The 24910-nt window shown below is 47.4% G+C and overlaps 1 protein-coding gene and 1 long non-coding RNA gene across 2 annotated transcripts; one reads left to right on the top strand and one right to left on the bottom strand.

Annotated features, from left to right (window-relative positions):
* Positions 1–1182: 1182 nt before the first annotated feature.
* wnt3 (wingless-type MMTV integration site family, member 3) lies at positions 1183–16348 on the bottom strand. Its single transcript, XM_058066750.1, has 4 exons — positions 16139–16348; positions 4476–4717; positions 2430–2695; positions 1183–1662 (listed from the first exon to the last, which is right to left on the bottom strand). The coding sequence occupies exons 1-4, from the start codon at positions 16216–16218 to the stop codon at positions 1183–1185; spliced, it is 1068 nt and encodes a 355-aa protein (XP_057922733.1). The 5' UTR covers positions 16219–16348.
* On the top strand, positions 11705–22965 carry LOC131125318 (uncharacterized). The gene is made up of 3 exons (XR_009129009.1): positions 11705–11816; positions 12657–12778; positions 22680–22965. It is a non-coding gene; the product is annotated as an uncharacterized LOC131125318 (long non-coding RNA).
* The last annotated feature ends 1945 nt before the right edge of the window (positions 22966–24910 follow it).

Genomic DNA, 24910 nt, shown 5'->3' on the forward strand with positions numbered 1-24910 from the left:
TCATAATCATGACTTTATTCCTGTAATATTTTGACTTTATTCTTGACTTTATAACATTCTAACTTTTTCCGCAGCCCAAAATTACAACTTTATTTGTATTTTGTTTTTCATATTACTTCAAAAATACTTCAAAAAAAGCATCTATCTTTAATATTTAAACTTTGTATTACAATTTTCCCCCCGCATAATATTACATTATTTTCATAAACTTTTGTCTTTAATCATTTTTCTGTAAATAACTTGTCATTATTATAGGGAAATTACTACTGTTTTTTTTTGTCTTTTTTTTTTTTTTTTAGTTTTGTCAAGTGATATTTTTCAAATGTAAAACAACCCAGCTGCGGGCCACAAACGGCCCCCGGGGCTGCATTTGGGACACCCCTGTGTTAAGGTGTCCTGTGAGGAAAGAGAAGGTAAACCCTGTGATTTGGACCTGATGTGTTCCTAAGTATATTTTCAAACTCCTAAGCATGCTGAAGCTTGACTGGAGCGAGTCGGGCCCTGCGGTTGCTGGTGTCGCAGCACCGCTAGACTAGCGTGGCAGCAACAAGCAGTTAGACGAGGGAGGGGCGGATGGAGGTGGGGGGAGGTGGGGGGTTGGAATAAACCCTGTTCCAGTTCTTCCCAGAATGGAGTGTAGCGAGGTTTGGCTGAAATGTGGCGTTGTTAGCTTGCGGAATGAGCTTGCCTGTTGGCGCACATGCCGCCTCCTGCATACCTGTGCAGTCCCGGCCGGGTGGGAAATGTCAGCAATGCGCCGCCGTAAAAAAAAAAAAAAAAAAAAAAAAGACCTGGAGCCGCGGCGTTGTTGCTGCGCCAGTGTCTCATCAGCTCAGTAGTTTGAAGACAGACAGCGAGCCACTGCTGCTCTCAGTCCCGTTCAGTAGTCAGACACCCTGGGGCCGCCCGCCCGACCGGCCTGTAGAGGTTGGTCTATAGGTGGAACCCCCAAATCCAGCCCGAGCGGCCGGAAAGTCAGGCATTAAAGTGAAACTGTACATGTGGTCGGCAGAAGGGGGAAATAAATAAAGACATGGGGCGGGGGTCAAGCAGGGGCAGGGGTCAGTGCTGCGATGCGGTGGGACGGGGCGAAGATGGAGCGGGCGCTTCAAGGAGACGCGGCGCAAGGGATCGGGGCGGCTCTCATAGTCCAGCACGTGTTCGAACGCCCCCCCGCCCCCCTCACTTGCACGTGTGCACGTCGTAGACGCGTACGCACTCCTGACAGCTGACGTAGCAGCACCAGTGGAAGATGCAGTGACACTTCTCCTTGCGCTTCTCAGTCCGGGTGTTGTGTCCGCGGCCGCAGCACAGCAGGTCGCAGCCCTCGATGCCGTGCGACGACACGTTGCAGGCGCGGTCCTGCGTGCCGAAGGAGCCCGTCTCCTGGTTGGGCTCGCAGAAATTAGGCGAGCCCTCGTAGTAGACCAGGTCCCGCTCGGTGGGGTGCTTGAAGAAGGCGTACTTGACTCGCAGGGTCTCCACCCAGCCGCGAGACTCCCGGTGCTTCTCCACCACCATCTCGGAGGCGCTGTCGTACTTGTCTTTCAGGTAGTCGCCCAGCATGCGGAAGTCGGGCTGGGCCCACCAGCAGGTCTTCACCTCGCAGCTGCCGGACAGGCCGTGACATTTGCAGCGCAGGTGCATGTGGTCCAGGATGGTCTGAGAGACACACGGGGAAAACGTCAGTGATTCTTTCCCTGGGGCGGAGATGGAATCCCAGATAAAAACATTCCAAAGCCGGGGGGTGGGGGGGCGCATACTTGACACCGCGGACAAAAGTTTCATCGGCGGATTCACTCAAAGGAGAATCTGCTGATGAAACCCGGAAAGGAGATTTCTAGGCGCAGCTGCTAATTCTCTTTGTGAGCCGCCCGCCCCGGGCGAGTCCCACCTTTGTCTCGCTTTCATTCAACATCTATATTTAGCCCCCAAAACCACCTCATCGCATCAGCACGTCGGGGATGGACATGTGACATCACGCAGGCGGCTGGCGGTGCCCCCGGGCCCAAACACGGCAGCATCCAGGTGGCCAGGAGACGACCCCGCAGGCTGGGATGCCGCCGGGATCTGTTAACTCCTTTCCCTGGAGTCACGCACCTTATTTGACAGTCAGGGAATTTTGCGGAATTTGGCAGGGTGTGTGTTGGTGTTTCACCTCAAAGGGAACACTCCACATGAATGACTCGTTAATTAGTTAATTATGACATGAAAGCCGGGTGCCGAGCCACCTTGGACCCGGCTTTGTGCACCGGGAACAGGAAAGGGCCTGAATCCGAGTACTACCTTACTTCCTTGACGCTCGGTTTTAAGGGGAGGGAAAGGGCGGACGAATGAAGTCAGTCCAACCACTGACTGATTCATTGATGGGGGCCGTTTGACCCGACTTCAGGGGGTCCACTAGTATGACATATTTGAAAAAACTTTACCGTGCGTCCCGCTTCGTTGTTGTGCCGGTTCATGGCCGAACGGGCGTCCGGTCGGTTCTCCCGGGCGTCTGCAAACTCCCTGGACACCAGCACGCCGAATTCGGCGTCCTCGCTGCAGCCGCCCCATTTCCATCCCTCCCCGGGGGGTCCCTTGTGGTGGGAGTCGCAGCCGCACATGGTGGACGTCCCCTCGGCGCAGGAGCGCGTGACGGCGAAGGCGACGCCGGCTGAAGCGATGGCGTGGACAAACGCCGACTCTCTGGTTGCTGAGGGAGACGGGGGCCAAGCGGCAAACAGGCGGGGGAGGGAAAGAGTGTGTCAATCGTGTTAAACATGGTCAAGAGCGAAGTGCCAACATCCCGACGCCGCTTTTCAAAGTCCTCCTCTTAAAGTGACAGACACGGCGCTCAGTTAAACCAAAACCGGCGATCCAGAGTTAGTCTGGAGTTTAAAACACCTGGTCAGCCGCCCTTTCCTTCACGGTATCCAACCATAAACACTTTGGTTCCTGCTGCATGCGTGCCGACTCCTGGGAAAAGCCCAGTGACATCAGTCCTTTGTGGCGGTGTCAGGGGGGCCTAGCGCTCACTGGGATCTCATGACCTCCCGTCATCCCTGAGGTGTGCTGCTTTGCATCTGGATAGTGTTTCAGGAATGTTGTCATCCCCCTCCGCCCCCGTCCCTACCCATCCCCGTGGAGTGCCCAAGGCCTTCAGGTGAAACCTAGCAGCACAACGACCCGTTCCTGTCCTGAACCGTGGGATGAGCTGACGCCCCCTTTGAAGGCCACGGCTTATTATGTAAGCGGACACCATTGTTTTCCAATCGGAGCACACTTGTTGTGCCTCGGCTGTGACGCGCCGCCGGCTCTTGGACAAATGGAAACACACACGGGTGCCCACGGGTGCCCACAGAGAGCCGAGATGATCCTGCTCTTTCTTTCCCGGGTCTTATACCTAGCATGACGTGGCTGTCCGTCAACAGAACCATTTTAGCTCCTGCTAACGTGACAGGGCGGCACGCACCCCGAGGCCGTCGTCCGCCATCCCGGTCGAAGCCGAGTCGGGTTCCCCTCGGCGAGAGAGCCCCGGAGCGGCGGCTTCTCGCCAAGGCTAGCCCTGCTGCTGCTGCTACCTGCTGGGCCCATCAATCCGCCATTGTTTCCCTTGCGTCACGCTGCGTTAGCCGCACAAAGGGCCCAGCGACTGGCGCCGCCACCGCCCCTCTCTGCCCAGAGCTGGCATTCCCTACACTTTCTTAACCAAGCGCCCCTCATCCCCCCCCCCCCCCCCCCCCCCACACCCCTTTCTTTCCACCTCCCTGATCCGAAACCCCACTTCCTGCGGGCATCGGCGCTGTCCGATGCTCGGTGGCAGCGTGGCCCCTGGTTTTGGCCTCCCCGTTCCAAAGTGCACGCCCGGGCCAGGTCGGGAGCGCTCCCCTTTCAGCCTGTTCATGCCGGGAGTCAAAAGGGCGTGTGAATGGTACGTCCGTGGGAGCCGGACTCTGTGAGGCGCGTAGCGGCCTTCATGCACAGTAGGGGTTGAGCGGAGCCCCCCCCCCCCCAGCCCTTTTCTATTGCCTGTAATCTCATTTGGCCTCCTCTCTCCTTTTGATTTGACGGAGGCGCTTGGACCGCTCGCATTCACGGGCCGGAGACACGCTGGCCATTCTTTTTCCACAAACGTCTACCTTCACAACAACGCGCGAGCAAGGCGGAACAATTAGTATTCCGCAGGGATCCACCTGATGAATGCGTGCAGTGTTTCCGTCGGTCGGCCGCGCTGACCGCCGCCCGCTGTATGCAGGTCGGGGGAACAGGCTGCGGTGCGTACGGAAGCGGAATGCGTCGCTGCTTGCGCTGTGCTGCAGCCAGGAAAGGTGTCTATTATTGTAATTGCCCTAGTTAGTCTTTTGGCAGCCGCTCTTGGCCTCGGGCTTCAAACTGTTCAAAGCTACATGTGGAGGTTTTGTAACGGCTTGCAATGGCCTTCCTGAACCCGCCGCACTCCTTAGTCATCCCGGAATGATGCAAAGACGCCGTACCTTTATCCAGCACCGGGCCAAAGATGGCCAGGTTGTCTTTGATGGTTGTGCAGTTCCATCGGCGCCCCCGGAACTGGTGCTGGCACTCCTGGATCCCCAGCTTGACGCCCTCGGCCACACTGGGCATGATCTCGATGTAGTTGCGGCAGAAGCGCAGCTGCTTGGGCACCAGGCCCGGGATGGAGCCGCACAGGATGGGTTGGGAGCCCAGAGACGAGTACTGCTGCCCCAGGGCCAGGGACCTGCAGGGCGACAACGTCATTGAGCATCTCGGGAATGTGGAGAACTAGAACATCTTTTCAACGCGGCGTCTCACATCCCAGCTCACAATAGCTGACACTCGATCTGGAAGATATGCAACAGTTCCAAGTCCAAAAGTGACTCAAACCGCCCAGTAGTAACATTGCGTCGGGGTTTTTGTACTGTCGTTGTTGTTCGTTGGAAATGAGAATGAAGTCATTCCAACATCCAAGACTTGACTTAAACCAGTCCCTCGTTTATCACAGTTAATTCATAAAAACTGAATTTCAATATAGCATTGAAGACTTTCTACACATAATTTTCTATATACAGTTTGTAACATTATTAGAGCCCTCTAGACATGAAATAGCACCCCTATAGTCAGCTCTACACTCCTATTACCCAATGGAGTAGACATAATGAGAGAAAATAAGACATAGAAAACCTGTTTACAACATTCTAAATACAATTTTTGACATCCATAGAGCTCTCTAGACATTAAATAACACCCCTATAGTCAGCGTTACACTCATATTACCCAATGGAGTAGACCTAATAAGAGAAAATAAGATAAAGAAAACCTGTTTACAACATTCTAAATACAATTTTTGACATCCATAGAGCTCTCTAGACATGAAATAACACCCCTATAGTCAGCTGTACACTCCTATTACCCAATGGAGTAGACCTAATAAGAAAAAATAAGACAAAGAAAACCTGTTTACAACATTCTAAATAATTTTTTTGACATCCATAGAGCTCTCTAGACATGAAGTAACACCCCTATAGTCAGCTTTACACTCATATTACCCAATGCAGTAGACCTAATAAGAGAAAATAAGACATAGAAAACCTGTTTACAACATTCTAAATACAATTTTTGACATCCATAGAGCCCTCTAGACATGAAATAACACCCCTATAGTCAGCTTTACACTCCTTTACACTCCTATTACCCAATGTAGTAGACATAATAAGAGAAAATAAGACATAGAAAACCTGTTTACAACATTCTAAATACAATTTTTGACATCCATAGAGCCCCCTAGACATGAAATAACACCCCTATAGTCAGCCTTACAGTCCTATTACCCAACGTAGTAGACCTAATAAGAGAAAATAAGACATAGAAAACCTGTTTACAACATTCTAAATACATTTTTTGACATCCATAGAGCTCTCTAGACATGAAATAACACCCCTATAGTCAGCTTTACACTCCTTTACACTCCTATCACCCAATGTAGTAGACATAATAAGAGAAAATAAGACATAGAAAACCTGTTTACAACATTCTAAATACAATTTTTGACATCTATAGAGCTCTCTAGACATTAAATAACACCCCTATAGTCAGCTTTACACTCCTTTACACTCCTATCACCCAATGTAGTAGACATAATAAGAGAAAATAAGACATAGAAAACCTGTTTACAACATTCTAAATACAATTGTTGACATCCATAGAGCCCTCTAGACATGAAATAACACCCCTATAGTCAGCTTTACACTCATATTACCCAATATAGTAGACATAATAAGAGTCACCAAGACATTTAAGATGTAAATAAGACTTCTGCTCATGTTCCCTGCTTAGCATCAGGTGAACAACAAGTAATGTTTATGGCCCCAACATAGCCGTGTTATTACTGTGTGGTATCATTTCAACCTCTAGTGGCACCTAGTGGCCAATGTAGAATACTACATTCACAAGTACAACGTTTCTTCTGCCTTGTATTTGTGTTTTACTTCCTTTTGTTGAAGCGAGGGACGCCAGCGGTGTATTCTTATACTTTTGGTGCCCCCTTGAACTTCCCACAATCCTGGTGATGGTGACCTGCCCGGGGATGGGCGGCCTCTCTGGATGGATACCTGCCCCACCGGAGGGGACTCATGCCACTCTGACAGCACGGCGATTCACAGTGAGTCCTCTTTGTGTACTTCCTGTTTGCTCTATCAGTTGGTTGCTAATCAATCAATCAGTCAGAGGTGGGACTATGGTCCTGACACGCCCCCCCAAAACTAAGACAAGGATGAGTCATGGCAGTAGCAGAATCACACCTTCATAAATGACTTAATGAGTTGTCATCAGAGGTGGGAGGAAGCCAGGGTTTAAACCCAAGTTCAAGTCAAGTCTCAAGTCATGACAAGTCAAGACTTTATTAAAGCCCTGTAGACAACACCTAACACCCCTATAGTCACCTTTACACGCTATTATTCTCTGGATATGCTACAGGGGCTAACCAGATAGCCTCACATTTATTTCCTCTAAACTCAAGATGCCAAAAAACGTACCACTTCCACATGGAATAGGAGAACATTTCTCATGACTTCGTACTAAATGTTTAGCGCCATTACTAGCAGATATGCTACATGTGAAATAAGACCAGTAAGGCAAGCCTGAGTCATGTCCATGTGACCTGTATCTGATTTTCTCACGCAGGAGTAAACGGTACAATTCCCATTTTTGCCAAATGCGACCCAGGCCTCTTTCGTATATGATCATAAATGGCTAACATGTCCTATTTTGTCTTATTGTGTCTACTGTATTGGGTGATAGAAGTGTAAAGGTGACCATAGGGGTGTTATTTCATGTCTGGAGGGCTCTAATAATGTTTAAAAAAAACTATTTAGAAAGTCATAAACAGGTTTTCTATGCCTAACATGTCATATTCTGTCTTATTATGTCTACTGTATTGGGTGATAGAAGTGTAAAGGTGACTATAGGGGTGTTATGTCATGTCTGGAGGGCTCTAATAATGTTTAAAAAAACTATTTAGAAAGTCATGAACAGGTTTTCTATGCCTAACATGTCCTATTCTGTCTTATTATGTCTACTGTATTGGGTGATAGAAGTGTAAAGGTGACTATAGGGGTGTTATTTCATGTCTGGAGGGCTCTAATAATGTTTAAAAAAACTATTTAGAAAGTCATAAACAGGTTTTCTATGCCTAATATGTCATATTCTGTCTTATTATGTCTACTGTATTGGGTGATAGATGTGTAAAGGTGATTATAGGGGTGTTATGTCATGTCTGGAGGGCTCTAATAATGTAAAAAAAAAACTATTTAGAAAGTCATAAACAGGTTTTCTATGCCTAATGTCCTATTTTGTCTTATTGTGTCTACTGTATTGGGTGATAGGAGTGTAAAGGTGACCATAGGGGTGTTATTTCATGTCTAGAGGGCTCTAATAATGTTTAAAAAAACTATTTAGAAAGTCATAAACAGGTTTTCTATGCCTAATATGTCATATTCTGTCTTATTATGTCTACTGTATTGGGTAATAGATGTGTAAAGGTGACTATAGGGGTGTTATGTCATGTCTGGAGGGCTCTAATAATGTTAAAAAACTATTTAGAAAGTCATAAACAGGTTTTCTATGCCTAACATGTCATATTCTGTCTTATTATGTCTACTGTATTGGGTGATAGGAGTGTAAAGGTGACCATAGGGGTGTTATTTCATGTCTGGGGGGCTCTAATAATGTTGAAAAACGATTTAGAAAGTCATAAACAGGTTTTCGATGCCTAACATGTCCTGTTTTGTCTTATTGTGTCTACTGTACTGGGTGATAGGAGTGTAAAGGTGACCATAGGGGTGTTATTTCATGTCTGGAGGGCTCTAATAATGTTTAAAAAAACTATTTAGAAAGTCATAAACAGGTTTTGTATGTCTAACATGTCATATTCTGTCTTATTATGTCTGCTGTATTGGGTGATAGGGGTGTAAAGGTGACTATAGGGGTGTTATTTCATGTCTAGAGGGCTCTATGGATGTCAAAATTTTTTAGATTTAGATTAGATTAAGCTTGGCCAGAAAACAATAACGCCATTACTCCCCACATGGAGCATCACCACTCAAATTCCCACAGACACGCTCTCACATCTTGCAGGAAGTCCTCCCTCGCGCTTGCGTCTATGCTGGGCAGATGTTAGCGACTTTGCCATATGTTAGCAATATTAAAATGGCACGAGCGCCTTTTTGCACTGCTGGATCTTAAGAAGGTTCTAAGTAGAGCTTCAAAACACAAACAGAAGACATGGAGTGAGATAAAAAAAAAACAGCTTTGACTATTTCAAGGAATTTGGAATATTGCTGATCAGCCACAATCCTGATGTGAGACGTGACCACACACGTCTTTCTCGATTCTAAAGATATAAAAACAGCTAAAATAGATGCAGCCAAGCTCCATTATTATTATTATTATTATTAGTCGTATTAACATTGTTACGCCCAAGAACTACATTACTGGCGTAGTGACACCTCGCCTCACCCCAACCCCGGGAAGCTACTAGCCGGCTAGCAGCTAGCTTCACCACACACACGTTGACCATGCCTCGCCTGCTGCTGTGTTTGTGTTTGGGACTTTAAATAAGTTACCGGCAGGTGTAGCGTTCCTTTCTAAGTTGCGGCGTTCCCATTCCCAGTTGTCTCGATCCCGTTTCTTCCTTGTGTATCGTGGATCTGGACTCAGATCCTCCTTAAAATCCACTGTGCCGTTTCCACCTGGTGTTGACATTTTGCCCAGGAGTGAATCTAAGATTAATCTGGGCGTGTCGAACATCTGACATGCGTCAGCGCCGCGTTGGAATGGTTCCCGTGGAGATGCTGATGAATCGACACGTGTTGGGTTCGTGGTGCCGGAGGTTTTTCGGGCGCCACTCAGGTGCTGCATTTTAATTGCTTTCAAAGTGCACGGCGAACAGGACGTGGGTGGCGTCTTGTGTTTTAACACGTAGAACGCCCGTCACGAACGACCTCGTGACTCAAGCATGCGCTTTGATTTGAAAGTTAGCATCCATGACGCTTCGTTCTGGTGGCGGTAAACACAAAGGATGGCGGCGCTGGACAGTGATCAGCTGATGAGTTCAGGACCCCCCCCCCCCCCCCCGCCCCGCCCTCACCCTCAGCATGGTGCCAGCCAATCAGCAGGAGTCAAGAATGGCCGTCTAGGACTTCAAAGCAACATGATTCTTTCTCTCGCCTGATCACATCACTAGGAGGCTAGCATTAGCATTAGCATTAGCATGGCCGCCTGCTTTACAGGAAATAAGAGCTTGGCTAATGGTTTTGTGTAGCGCAGCATTGGTGTTAGCTAACCGTGTTTGTTGTGTTCCTGACTTCAGCGTGTCTGCTGACTCAGTACTTTGATTAGACGGCCCCCCGGCCCCCGGCGTGGCCACCCATTAATCTGAGAGCGGGATACGCCCAAGCGGATGTCGAGACGCAACAGTCGGCGCTCCGGTTGGGCGCTCAGATGACGGCCCCCTGATCCGTGGGGTTGCCTTCTTAGCCAGGCGCTAATGAGTGTCAAGCCCCCGAGGGGGCCGTGCGCGCGCGGAGTCATGCACACGACGGCCTCATGCGCGCCACGCTCAATCCGCCCGCCCCGGCTTCTGGGAAGCTGCGAGCAACAAGTCCCGACCGGAGCGGCGAGCCGGCAGACCTCCAGAGAGGCAGCCAGACGGGGGCATCCGCTGCAGGCGCCGGGACAAAGAGCGGCAGCGGCGGCCAACTGCTGGCTTTGGCAGGTGCGTGCCCCGGCAAGTCCCGCGTGGGGCCTCTCATGGCCCGGGGGGGTATGCGGGGGGGTTCTCTGTAGCTGAAGTGGCCCCGTGTGAAAGTATGACGGTGAGACATGAAACCTGCTGCTAGAGTACACCCTCCATCCGTAAACGTGGGACAGCATCATGAAAGTATTCCGGGGCTCCTTTCATCCCAAAAGCCCTGAAGCTTTGCCGAGGTCGGAATTACAGGACTTCCCAACTAGAAGCCATGCTTCCAGAGGCCGGAGATCTGCTTCTTAGAGCATCGAGGCCACAGAGCGTGGATGATGAGGCCGGGTCCAACCTAATTCTGCCTACTTAGGACCCGACCTTGACCCCCTTTTGGATTCTGAACATCAGTTCCTCGCCGGGCGACAAGAACATCTTGAAGCTCTGGATGTCTGAAGGTAACAAACTTTGTGGAGACTTTATGGAAAGGCTGCAGGGCAGACAAAGCAGCCCCAGTCTGAAACCCCCCTGGGGCAAGAAGACCACTGCAAGAATAATCCTGCAAACAGGAAGTGGCTATCTCGGGAGCGATCTCCTCAGGAGCACGTGACCTCTTGCCTGGAATGACGTCAACGTTTCACATCCACGAGTCGCTTCGCCACTCATCTCATGAATTTGTCACGCTAGCAGATGCTAGCTGTTGTTCTCATGTGACTTCTGGGAGTCCGACTTGGATTGAACCCCGGTCCTCCTGCTGTTTACCTCCATGGGTGGATGCCTGAGCGTGTTGTCAGAGTTGCCCGCAGGCCGCCGTGTTCCTGAAAGGAGGCGCAGCCGCGCGTTGTTTTTGTTTTCAAATCCCTCGCCGAAGACGCTGCAAAGACGCAAAGTGGGCCACGGATGGTTGGCGGCTCCGCTCCAGGATGGGACCTCTCCCGGTGGAGGAACTTCTTCTTGATTTGTAGTCCAAGAGCTCCTGGCTGATCTGATAAAAAAAAATGACGGGACCACTGACGAATGTTCCAACCTGTCGGGAGGGTTTCTACCCGCCCCCGTTCCTGCCGCGCAGAGAGTGCGGCGTCGGGACAAGGAGGCCCTGCAGTCACACGAGTGGAGACTGAACACCGTGTAAACTTGTGAACCTGCAGCGGGACGACGGACACGGAGAGCGGATGTAGAAATGGATGTCGACGGATGACGTCGGCGGAACACGAGGTTGGATTCCCGGTCAGACGCGGTCCCGGTACGGTCCTAAAGTCTCCAAACAACAAAGGTGTCTGGTCTCCGGTCTCTGAACTCGCAAGGTCTTGGGGTGGACCTGCCACAAGAGTTCGAGAGCTGCCAAGTGTTCATGACAACCAAGGGCCCGTTTGGTCATTTAGGGGCCCAGAATAAAACCAGTCATCAGGGCCCCCACATCCTTTTCCAAAACCATTTGAAGTATGAATGTTGATCATCTACCAAGCAATCTATTGTGATCTACCGCCCATCTACCAACCCTCCTGGGGGGCTACTTTACTGGCTACGCTGGGACTTCATGGCTGCCTGTGTTTGAGTCTGGGTCCTGGAACCGGTTCTGGTCGCCATGTTGGAATATTTCTCAGTGGGTTATTTATCTATGGCAGCACCATCATAATACTACTAATAATACTAATATTTCTCATCTATGACAGCACCATCATAATACTACTAATAATACAAATATTTCTCATCTATGACAGCAGCAGGATAATAATACTACTAATAATACAAATATTTCTCATCTATGACAGCAGCATGATAATACTACTAATAATACTAATATTTCTCAGTGGGTTATTTATCTATGACAGCAGCATAATAATAGTAATACTACAAATAATACAAATATTTCTCATCTATGACAGCAGCATAATAATAATACTACTAATAATACTAATATTTGTCATCTATGGCAGCAGCATAATAATACTACTAATACTACTAATAATACTAATAATACTAATATTTCTCAGTGGGTTATTTATCGATGACAGCAGCATGATAATACTACGACTAATACTAATATTTCTGAGTAGTGTATTTAGCTGTTACAGTAGCATGATAAGAGTATTTTACTAAATTCCATTTTGGTTTTCATGAGTACTTATTTTGGAATCATTCTTAATCCTAATGTGATACATTTTCTTTTCTGTGCGTTCTAAAGATATTCAAAGAGGTAAAAAGAGGGCGCTAAGAATACACATAACGGGCCGACCTTTTGGAGAGCAAAAATGAAACTGCTTTATGTGATCTTATATGATCTCAAATGTACAAACATGCTGATGAAAAATAGAAAGGTGTGCCTTGACCCCCCCCCCCAACCGCCCACAATGTTTTACTTCTGTTGACTGCAGACTCGCGAGTCTTCCTCTTGTTATGCTAACGCTATGTCCCCCATATCTGATGTTTCTATGGACTCCAGATCTCCAACTAAGATGTCCACCTCCGTTTGGGTGAAGATCCACTTCTTCATCTCGGAGAAGAAGAAGCCAAGCCAGACGAATGCAACCAAGGCTGATTAAATATGGCCGCAGCGTTCATGAGGTACGTGCATGGACCGTTCATGGTCAAATGTGGGCGTGTCCGGGGGGGTTGGTGGGGGGTGGAGCTGTGCTCTGAGGCCCCCGGTCCTCATCTTGTGTTTGGTTGTTGAAGACGGCTAACGGCTATGTCAGATACCTAGCGTACTTTGACCGGGTCATTGAGCCTGGGGGTGCCAGAGGCTGCACAGGTGTGATCAGGTGTGATCAGGTGTGATCAGGTGCGATCAGGTGTGATCAGGTGTGACCAGGTGTGATCGGTGCATTGACCCCTTTGGTCTCCCCAATAACGAAGGTGTCCAGCAGGCGAGAGGAGCAGCTAATGAAGACCTTAACTATGATGTGTGTGCGTGCTGGTCCTAATGAGCTCCTTGCCTGCGGCCGCAGAAGGTTCCCCTTTGAGGAACTGGCCCGGCCTGTCTTTTACCGCCACTAATAGCCATGCATGGCTATGGGGGGAGGGGGCGCTCGAGGGGGGGGGTCGCTTTGTCATTTCCTACGTGAGCTCGCTGCCTGGGCTTTGATGGTGGCCCAGATTAGGACTGCTTTGAAACGCCACTCTCCTACGGAGCTCACCTGGCTCAGGTCTACACCGGACAGGAAGTCCACCTGCGGCCCGAGCACCCACCAGACTCAGTCCTCACCCCCCCCGCGCTTCCCCCCTTTTTGCGGCTGGGGAATAACAGCCCGACATCCTTGATCCTCTCACAGTGGGAATCATTTAAAGTGATCCCTTCGCTAACCATCCAAGCCCTGATTCAGGATGGGGGGGGGGGGGGGGGGGGGCTGTCAGATAATGACATTCCTGAGACCCGGAGATGGACTCTAGAGCTCCAGTTAAGCTGCTGGGGGGTCACGCTGGAGAGGTGTGTGTGCAGACTGGACGCTTTGGTCAACCTCCTCAGGTCTTTCCTGAAGGACCCTCTGATGTGAACGCCAGAAAGTAGGGACCGTAATAATAATAATAATATTCATTATAATAATACTACTACTAGTACTAATAATAATGCCAATAGTAAAAATACTAATCATACTACTAATAATACTACTAATAATAATAATATTAATAGTACGACTACTACTACTACTACTAATAATAATAATAATGATAATAATAATGCCAATAGTACTAATACTAATCATACTAATAATACTGCTACTACTAATAATAATATTAATACTACTACTACAACTACTACTACTGCTACTACTGCTACTACTACTACTAATAATAATAATAATAATAATAATAATAATGCCAATAGTACTAATACTAATCATACTAATAATACTACTACTAATACTAATATTAATAGTACTACTACTACTACTACTACTACTACTACTACTACTACTACTACTACTACTACTACTACTACTACTACTACTACTACTACTAATAATAATAATAATAATAATAATAATAATAATAATAATAATGCCAATAGTACTAATACTAATCATACTACTACTACTACTACTACTACTACTAATAATAATAATAATAATAATAATAATAATAATAATAATGCCAATAGTACTAATACTAATCATACTACTACTACTACTAATGATGATAATAATAATAATGCTACCACTAATAATAAAACCAATAGTACTAATACTAATCATACTAATAATACTACTACTACTAATTATAATATGAATAGTACTAATACTACTACTACTACTACTACTACCATAGTAGTAGTATAATACTACTACTACTACCTAATCTCTAAGATTAGGATTAGGAATCTCTACCCTAACTCTACGGTTACTCTAACTCTAACTCTTGGATTAGACCTAATCCTAACCCTAACCCTAGAGATTAGGATTAGGTCTAACCCTACCCTATTCTACCCTATTCTACCCTACCCTATTCTACCCTATCCTACCCTACCCTACCCTATCCTACCCTACCCTACCCTACCCTATTCTACCCTACCCTACTCTACCCTCGACATTGGCTTTTTATCGATATATCCCATACTGGTGTCAACCATTTTATGCCAATAATGTAGGTAGATACTTAGGGTTAATCCTAGTACCTATCTACTTATATTTGTTAGGGTTAATCCTAGTACCTATCTACTTATATTTGTTAGGGTTAACCCTAAGTATCTATCTACTTACGTATATTTGTTGGGGTTAACCCTAAGTATCTATCTACTTATATTTGTTAGGGTTAATCCTAAGTATCGATCTACTTATATTTGTTAGGGTTAACCCTAAGTATCTATCTACTTATATTTGTTAGGGTTAATCCTAAGTATCTATCTACTTATATTTGTTAGGGTTAGCCCTAAGCATCTATCTACGTATATTTGTTAGGGTTAATCCTAAGTATCCATCTACTTATATTTGTTAGGGTTAGCCCTAAGTATCTATCTACTTATATTTGTTAGGGTTAATCCTAAGTATCTATCTACTTATATTTGTTAGGGTTAGCCCTAAGTATCTATCTACTTATATTTGTTAGGGTTAGCCCTAAGCATCTGTCTACTTAGCTTTGTAGAGTTAGTATGTACTACTAAGTGAGTATGTGTTGCGATGAGAAGTAAGGATTAAGGGGAATAACGCTTATTGGATTCTAACATCCTGTGGCGGCCGTGCGGTGTGATGGTGATGCCGCAAACGCCTGTGCGACATTCCGAAAGGATCCAGCCGAGCGTCCCAAAAAAAATCCCCAAACGGAGCATGCTGCCAGGAACGGACGGGGAAGGACGGGAAGGACAAATGGAACTTTTTCTTCCTGGGGCGACGTCGCCTTGATGAGCCTTAGACCGCCCCCCCCCCCCCCCTGTCAACACGCCGTCTCTCGTAAGGAGTCCAAATTTACGGCCCCTCGGAGAGCGGCGGGAGGAGCCCTCTCTGAAACCCGGCACCTTTTCCGGCCGCTTCATTCCTCGGCTCACCTGCGCCGTCACCTGGAGCCACGCCGCCAAATTCGTCAAGAGCCGCCACGCATTGTTTTGACGAACACGACACCGCTGTCACGTTAGCCGGCCGAGCACCCGGCCCTTTGTGGCTCGTGCGCGGCGGTCCCCGTGGCCCCTCCAGCGCTTGGCGGCCGCCCGCCGGCTAAATGGAAGCAGAAGACGATGCCGGCGCTTGGGAGCGGGCCGCATGCTCTCGCCGGGCTACCGACGGCGTCGTGGTGCTCGTAGCGCATCGCTCACGCTCTGGAAAGTCCACATGTCAATTCCCGCTACGTTCCCGTCAACCAGCAGGAACAGGATCGAGGTTCGCTTTACTTTTAGGAAGTACCTTCCATCCGCACTGCGCCCCTTCCTGAAAACAAGTTGGTCACAACTCCAAAACCACCGGCGGGCCTCCCGGGACCCCCTTCATTGGTACTCACCACCAGATGGGATAGCCCCCCAGCACCCGCGAGCCGCACAGCCACACACACATGAAATATCCAAGCAGGTAGAAATCCATGAGGCCAGCCTTGGCGGAGGATCGGACGCTCCTGGGGGCTCCGCTTCCCGATGAACAATTGGCGACTGTGACTGCACCCCGAAAAGCGACAAGAGTCCTTCGGTCCGCGTCGGCCCAGGAACGTGTGAGGGGGTCCTGGTGGCTGGGAGAAGGAAAAGTGAGTGACGCTCCTCTCCTCTCCTTCCTTCCTTCCCTCCTCTCTCTCTCTTTCTCTCTCTCTCTCTCTCTGAGCTTCTTTTCCTCCCTAAGGTAGATGTCTTCCTCTCTCTCCACTTTTTCTCCCTCAGGATGCCTCATCCACAGGCTGAATATTAAATGGGGGGGGGGGGGTGTCAGCTGGCAAGCCAATCACAGGAGATGGCCTTAGGTTACGAAAAAAAAATTATTATTCCTTCCCATCTGTCAATCACACGCCACCCCCTGGTCATGTGGAAAGAGAAAGAGCGAGGGAGGGGCCAAAGAGGGAGGGGCACATGAAGAAGGTAACTTCTGGAAGCTTCCACCCTGACTAATTGATCCGGATATCGGTACGGGGACGCATGTCGCCGCACGCCTTCTTCGGGCCCGCTGACGGCAGTTGAAAAGAGTGTGTGTGTGTGTGTGTGGGGGGGGGGGGGGGGGTAATACAGTGAATTTTCCAAATTGTTGCCCGCCCGCCCCAGTGGGGGGAGCACATAAAAGGGGCCACAATAAAGCCATAAAGTGCGGCGGTGGCCGGGCCAGGCATGCGGCGCTCCGGCGGCCCAAAGGCGACACTTTTTTTTTTTTTTTACATCATCCCCATTGTCATTGTGATGGGATGAGGGGCAAGCGGCCGCGGGACATGGAGGGGGGCGGGGGTAGACGGAGGGCGGGACTCCTGTGATGGATAGCCTGCAGTGGTCTGATTCACACGCGAGGAAACTGATCAGCATGGAGACCGCAGAAGATCAAACGGCGCCGCTGATTGGGATCTGCTGGCTGCGTCGAGGAGACGTTTGATGAAGGCGTGGAAAGTTCAAGCGCCGTGTCTTCCTACCAAACTTCTTGTTATTCATGACAAATGTTTGAATATCAACCAACCCCCCCCCCCCCCCCCCCCAGCTACCACCAGCACGCAGGAAGTGAGGACGCATCACACCCGCCCAGCAGTGCCCCCGCTTTGCATTTTCATTGTCAAAACTTGTGAAAGGTGCTTTTGGTGGGCGGAGCTAGTCACAGCGTAGCGTGTTGATTGGCGGACAGAGACTGGTACCTCAAAGTGACAAACGGAAAGAAAGACGTCCTGCATTGTTGGAACGCCGCACCGATTCCACACGTCAACGTCGGGCCGGAAGCAGGCCTGCCCAAAGTACGCCGGAAACATCAGGATTTCACAACAATCAAGTCCAAATATCGAAAAAAAATTAACGGAAATCCTAGTTAATTATGACAATAACTTGATAATATAAATTTGAAATATGAAGTCAATTGTTTTAATTTGGGGAAAATTTATAATGTTAGAAGAATAAAGTTGCTAAATTTACATGAAGAAAGTTAAAATAGCAAAAATAAACAGCAGAAATTGAAAAAATAGACTGTAATTTTCTAAATATGACTTAATATTGACATATAATTAATATATAACTAATGAGGCAAAAGTGGTGATTTTACAAGAATAACGATATTGGAGCAATATCGTCAATATCGAGTAGCAGGAAGTCGTAATATGAGAAACAAACCATACATAGGAAACCTCTTTACCGCCTTCTAAATATACTTTCACATTGTTAGAGTCCTCTAGACATGAAATAACACCCCTATAGTCACCTTTACACTCTTATTACCTAATATAGTAGACATTATAAGAGGAAATAAGACATGGAAAATATGTTTACGGCCTTCTAAATACAGTTGTTACCATTGTTAAAGCCCTCGGGACATAAAATAACACCCCTACAGGCACCTCTACACTTCTATTACCCAATATAGTAGCATGAGAAAATAAGACAGAAAACGTGTTCATGGCCTTCTAAATACATTTTTGACATTTTTAGCAAAAAAATTATAAAATAAATAAATAAAAACAGAGCGCTCCCGACATGGCATAACACCCCTATAGTCACCTTTACACTCTTATTACCCAATATAGTAGACATTAAATGAGGAAATAAGACATGTAAAATCTGTTTACGGCCTTCTAAAGTGCATTTTTTATCATTATTAGAGCCCTCTAGACATAAAATAACATCCCTACAGTCTCCTACTCAGTCTCCTACTCCTATTACCCAATATAGTAGCATGAGAAAATAAGACAGAAAACGTGTACATGGCCTTCTAAATACGTGTTTAACATTATTAGAGCGCTCTCGACATGACATAACACCCCTATAGTCACCTTTACATTCCTATTATACAAAATAGTAGGAGAAATAAGACATGGAAAATCTGTTTACGGCCTTCTAAAGTGCATTTTTTATCATTATTAGAGCCCTCTAGACATAAAATAACATCCCTACAGTCGCCTTTACACTTCTATTACCCATTATAGTAGACATAACATGAGAAAATAAGACAGAAAACCTGTTCATTGCTTTCTAAATACATTTTTAACATTATTAGAGCACTCTCGACATGACATAACACCCCTACAGTCACCTTTATACTTATTACCCAATATAGTAGACATTAAAAGAGGAAATAAGACATGGAAAATCTGTTTACGGCCTTCTAAAGTGCATTTTTTAAATCATTATTAGAGCCCTCTAGACATGATATAACACCCCTATAGTCACCTTTACATTCCTATTATCCAAAACAGTCGATATAATAAGAGGGGAAAAAAGACTTAGAAACATTGAGTTGCCGTTAGCCTCACCGTCGTCTAGGGAACCGTGTGACGACAGCGGCGGCTCCACGCCGGGTGGCCATGGGCCGGGTGGCCATGGGCCGGGTGGGCGGCGGCGGGTGGAGACGTGTTTCTAGCGGCTGCTGGCGGGCGACATCATGGCGACGCTCACGTGCTGTAAAAAGGCGAGTGTTTTCATGGAGGCGGATCACCTGACACGGAGAGAGAGAGAGAGCGAGCGAGAGAGCGGCCATATGGAAGCCGGCCTGGAAGAGTGGAGCTTCCAAGTAGCAAAGGTCGGAATCGGTTCAGGACTTTTTAATGAGATCATGTTGAGGTGATGAAAGCGGATGAAATATGGGAACTAATTAGAATCCTTTGGACGTGGAGGTGGGAACGTGCTGTTGTCCTGGCCTCTTGCCCCACCCGGACCCCGAGACCACCCCCGACACCTGGGGCCATCCCTCGGAGGAGGACCCTCGCCGTGGAGGAGGCGAGCGGCGTGGAGGTCAGGAGTGAAGTGGCCCTACTTCCCCACCACCACCTTTTATGAGCCCACAACAAAGACCCCGAGGAGCAGGCCCCGGGGTGGGGGGCGTGGGGGGGGGTGTTGATGTGTCATGTGACAACGAGGCAGGTCTGTTTTCCATCACCGGCATTGTCGCGTATTACGACATCATCAGAAATGTGCCGAGCTCAGCGCCGGGACTTGGACGCTCCCGGGGCCCGGGGGCCAGGGGGGCGGCCTGCGGGAATGTGACAGTGTTGTAATTCATGAGCGCGGGCGCGGGAGTCAGTCTGCGGTTTGCCGCCGAACAACGTTGGAAGCGTGTTTCCCGAGCGGAGGCGAACACTTCTGGAAGGATCCCAGCGGTCGGGGTCAGGAACGACGCAGCCAGATCTCCCAATGAGCGTGCGTGGGGGGGGGCTCGGTGTGTGGGGGGGTGTCAATGAGGTCCCCTACTGGGCCGGTTTCTACGGTGACCTGAGAAAGGCCGTAAGTAGGTCCGTCTCTTTCTCAGGCCTAATCAGCGTATTAGCACAAAAGAGGACATGTGTTGACACCCCCGCCCGCCCCCAATCCCACCCCCCCACCCCCGGACACAGGCAGCCAATAAAATCCGGATTAGGAGGCTATCGACACACACTGAGCTGTAGCGACAAACTTGCCGAACACGCCCAGCCCCGCCCAGCTCCCTTTCACGTACACCCCGCCACCCCCCCCCCCCCCCCCCGCGCCCCCACGCCGCCGCCATCTTTCCCCCGAGTTCCCGTGTTCGCATCCTCGCTTTGCCTCTCTTCCTTTCAGCCCTGCAAGCTCCTCGCACAATGGCCGCCCAAAAATGACTTGGCCCCTGATCCACCACCCCCCCCCCCCCCATCCCCCCGCCCCCCACCATGAATTCCGTTTTAAAAGCTACTTAGGTCTTTTACATCACACCCTCATGCTTGCCTTCAATACCCCCCCCCCCCCTTTCACCATACAATTTGGGAATATTTACGGTCCGCATGACTTCTTCTGGAGCGCCGCAGGCCAAGAGGAACTTTTATGCTGCTCCGTAAATCACATGACAATGTGATATCGGCGAGCGCCAACATGGCCGCCCTCGCACTGGGACTCTTGGAATCAACATTGGGGACGTTTTTAGCAACAAAAATGGCTTCATGTCATCATTGGAGCCCAAGACTGGACTCCACTCTGGGGAAATAAAGCCTGACAGAGATTACAATGGATGGATGGATGGATGGATTTATGGATGGATTTATGGATGGATGGATGGATGGATAACTTCCCACATTAGCATACACCGCCCTCTACTGGTAGCAGTGGTAAATACAATAACACACCTACACTCTCCACAACACTTAAAAATGACACAAGAGGGAATCTGTGATGTAGCAAGGGGACACTGTACTACGCTTTACTCCGCTGTACTCCACTGTACTATGCTGTACTACGTTGTACTGTGCTGTACTACGATGTACTACGCTGTACTACGCTTGTCAAATTACAGCTGTTTTTTTTTCCATTTCTGCTGTTTTGCTTTTGGTAACTTTACGTAACAGGCATTCTCTGAGACAGCTATGAGAAGGGGGGGCTCGTGTGACCTTTGGCCTTGGGCGTGTGGAGGGGGCGGGGTCAGGAAGGCGGAAGTGAGAAGGGCTAGACATGCTAATCTGTTTTGCAGCCATACTAAATAAAAGCTTGCCTGAAGCAGGAAGAATCCTTCCTTGCTTGCTTGCTTGCTTCCTTCCTTCCTTCCTTCCCTCTCACCCGTATGACATCATCATAATATCAGGACATAAATTTACCAGAGTAACGTAACGCCTTTTTTTTTTTACTCTTGAAAATGTACCACTTGATTTTCGGAAATTTCCTACTATTTTTGTAAATTTATGACTTTTTTTTCCTCCTAAATTAATTGATTTTTTTCTTGTACATTTACAATTTTATTTTTGTAAATTTACAACAGTTTTTTTCATAAATTTACAACTTTTTTTCTTGTAAATTAATGACTTTACTCTCACAAATGAACAATTCATATTATGAGGACTTTTACCTTGTAGATTTACTATGTTATTCTCATAAATTGTACTAAAACTTTTTTTCTATTTTCATAACATGATGATTTTATTCTCGTAAATTAAAGGGACCTATTGTGCTCATTTTTGGTCCCTTTGTATTGAGTAGTGGATTCCCATAGAGCAGCTACACACCATAACCACATAGCCACGGCCATATAAGGAAGTCAGCCCTCTGTGACATCACAAAGGAGCGTTTTTTACCACGCCTTTTGAAACGGAGCGTTTTCAGCCATCCCAAACTTCTTTCAGGGCTCACTTCCAAATGCTCAAACCTCATGGATCTGAACCTTCGGCATGTTTGAACACCAGATTCCAACATTCTAACTACATTTATTGGTCAGAAAGGGGAAAAGGAATCATAGGTTCCCTTTAACAAACAAACAAAAAAAAATTAGAATTTAGTTTCAATGTGGCCCTAATACTCTGTCTTAGATTTTGGACCAAAACATTTGCAATAAAAGTGACTGTTGTAGTTATTGGATGCTTTATTGTCTTGCTGGCAGGAGGGGGGGGTGTATCTAAAAAAGCGAGCATAGGTCACATGAGAGCAGCGGCCGTCCCGTTAAGTGTTTGGGATCATATGGAAGCCTTTGTCAGGACTTTTTAAGAATGGGGACAAAGAGGACCACAACTCTTGGTTTCATTAGAGTAGCAAACACTTCACTGTGTGTGTGTGTGTGTGTGTGTGTGCGTGTGTGTGTGCGTGTGTGTGTGTGTGCCGGACACAGAGGCGTCCTAATTAAAGGACACTTAAGCCCCACAAAGTGCGGCAGTGCAGGTTGCTGTCATTGAGTGGGGTGGATTCATGGCACTCGTAAACAAGGGGGGGGTCCGGGCCCCGGGGGGGGGACAGAAGAGGACTACATGTCACAGACTTTGTAGTCAGCCATCCCCCCTAATAAGCAGCACCTTCTGAGGAACTGTGAACACAATGCCGTCCCACTCCCCTCCTCTTGCTCTCAATCACTGCTGGGACAATGGGGCGGGGGGCGGGGGGGGGGGGGGACCCCTCCCCAGCCCCCAAACAGACACTTCTTTTATTGAAATTCTTTGCTGTTCTAATCCTCAGCTTCCTCCGGGCCCGATAATGGACTCCCTGCACCATCGGCCTTTTCCAGCCAGGACACCATCCCGGGTCACAAGTCCACCCCCCCACCACCCACCTTAGCCCCCAATCCGGGTGAGGGGAGGGGCTGCACGCCCTCTTCTGGTGACCTTTTATGACACGACAGCAGAGCAGCGTTGACATATCCTTGCGAAACAGCTCAACTGTTAGCATTAGCATTAGCATTTCATGACATTTTACAACAACATATAGTAGCGCTTCATTTTCAAACAAAAATAACACAATCTAAAATGATATATATATATATATCTCCACATTTTATTTTCATGTTTTTAACTATTAATGCCACCTTGAAAAAAAATATTAAGTAAAAAATAAAATAAAATTATGAGAATTCAGTTGTAAATATTAGGAAAAAAGTGGTAGCTTTATGGAACAGGCATTTCCTGAGACCGTTATGAAAAAGGGGGGGGGCACATGTAAGGATTTTCTGAAACATAAATAAATTTAATTATTTTTTTCATGACTGGGTAAAAACAGCGCAGACATATTTATTTACTTTTCATTTTTCATGTTTTTAGGGTGCACGGTGGTGGAGTGGTTAGCATGTAGCCCCACAGTCAGGAGGTCGGGAATACGTGGGTTCGATTTCTCTGCTTGGGCATCTCTGCGTGGAGTTTGCATGTTCTCCCCGTGCATGCGTGGCTTTTCTCCGGGTATTCCGACATCCTCCCACATTCCAAAAACACGCTAGCTTCATTGGCCATCCAATCCAAATTGTCCATAGGTATGAATGTGAGTGTGAATGGTTGTTTGGCTATATGTGCCCTGGGATTGGCTGGCCACCAGTCCAGGGTGTACCCCGCCTCTCGCCCCAAGACAGCTGGGATAGGCTCCAGCACCCCTGCGACCCAAGTAAGGATAAGTGACATAGAAAATGGATGAATGTTGTTTTCTACAAATAAACCAACAAAAATATTTTTATTAATTATATAATTAAATTATATATTATTATTTAATTATAAAATGTATTAGATAATTATAAAAAATATTTTTTTTACATTTTCGGAAGCACAAACCAAAATTATATATTTTTCAATGAATGAGAAAAGGCATCTCAACTTATTATTTTAATTTTCCATGTTTTTGGCAAATACACATCATTAAAAATATTATAAAGATAAACATCTTCAAGTGAAATCAAATCTCCATTAAGATTAAGAAAGATGTTGAAATATTCTCTGAAACGTCCCATATACGTATGTTCCAAGTCTGTGGAAGCTGAACGTATGCTGCTGGCGCCCCCTGCTGGTGGCCCAGCACCCTGAAAACAATGCTAGTGAGCCACGTGACACCCAGTGTATCACTTCCAATATTGCCAAGACTCCTCCATGCAGTGTAGTCTACTAATGCTGCTGGCGGGGGGGAGGCTAATGGCGCTAATGTTTGCTTGTTAGCGGTCCAGCGATGAGTTCAATGTCTCCTGGTGATCTCACAGCACTGCTACGCAGCGTGAGCACATCTCAGGTGCAACATAGCCCAACCGCCGCCATGCCGCCCCTGGCCATGATCTTCAGAGAGTCAGCTGGCCCGATCTGTTTGATGGCGCCCATCACGGGCAGCGACGCCCGGCGGCAGAGGTCAGGGTGTCGCGTGACACGGTGTGCTAGCAGAACACAGTCCACCTCTTTGGCCCGGGGCGACACCTGAATTAGCAAGAACCAGAACATGACACCGTTGATCTTTGATTCTGGAAGCACAGAAGCGTCTTGTCAGTCATCTTTTTGGCCTCCAGGCGTGTCCACATCACACGCAGCAGCCTTCTTTTGTGTGGACGGATCAAGTTTTCACGACACACACTTTTGGTTGACACTGGAGCTCCACTTTCTCTCGTCACTGATGCCACAACATAGCATGACATACATTTGCTGCATGGGAACACATTACAGGAGATGTGTTGAAATGATCGTCTGGTGTGGGCATCCAGTACTTCACTAGTTTTGTGATGCATCCGTCTTATATAGACAATCTTTGACCAAAGCCATTTGGGGAGGTCAAAATATTGTAAACACTGAATAAGTACTACCATATTTTGTTTTCAAATAATCTAGGTATTATTGTTTTGGAACTTTTTTGTTCTGGAATACAAACCAAAAATAATTTGTGTTGTTTTTAACAAAAAAAAGAATATTTAAAAAATAATTTTTTTAAATAGAAATATTTTTTTGGTGCTT

Source organism: Doryrhamphus excisus, chromosome 3 (assembly GCF_030265055.1).
Source record: "Doryrhamphus excisus isolate RoL2022-K1 chromosome 3, RoL_Dexc_1.0, whole genome shotgun sequence".
Classification (NCBI taxonomy): Eukaryota; Metazoa; Chordata; class Actinopteri; order Syngnathiformes; family Syngnathidae; genus Doryrhamphus; species Doryrhamphus excisus.

Excerpts from the sequence above, each read along its gene's own strand:
- wnt3 (XM_058066750.1), bottom strand. The coding sequence starts at position 16,218 with ATGGATTTCTACCTGCTTGGATATTTCATGTGTGTGTGGCTGTGCGGC. Across the intron at positions 4,718-16,138 it reads GGGGGCTATCCCATCTGGTG|GTCCCTGGCCCTGGGGCAGC; the intron begins GTGAGTACCAAT and ends GTCGCCCTGCAG. Across the intron at positions 1,663-2,429 it reads ACAACGAAGCGGGACGCACG|ACCATCCTGGACCACATGCA; the intron begins GTAAAGTTTTTT and ends TGTGTCTCTCAG.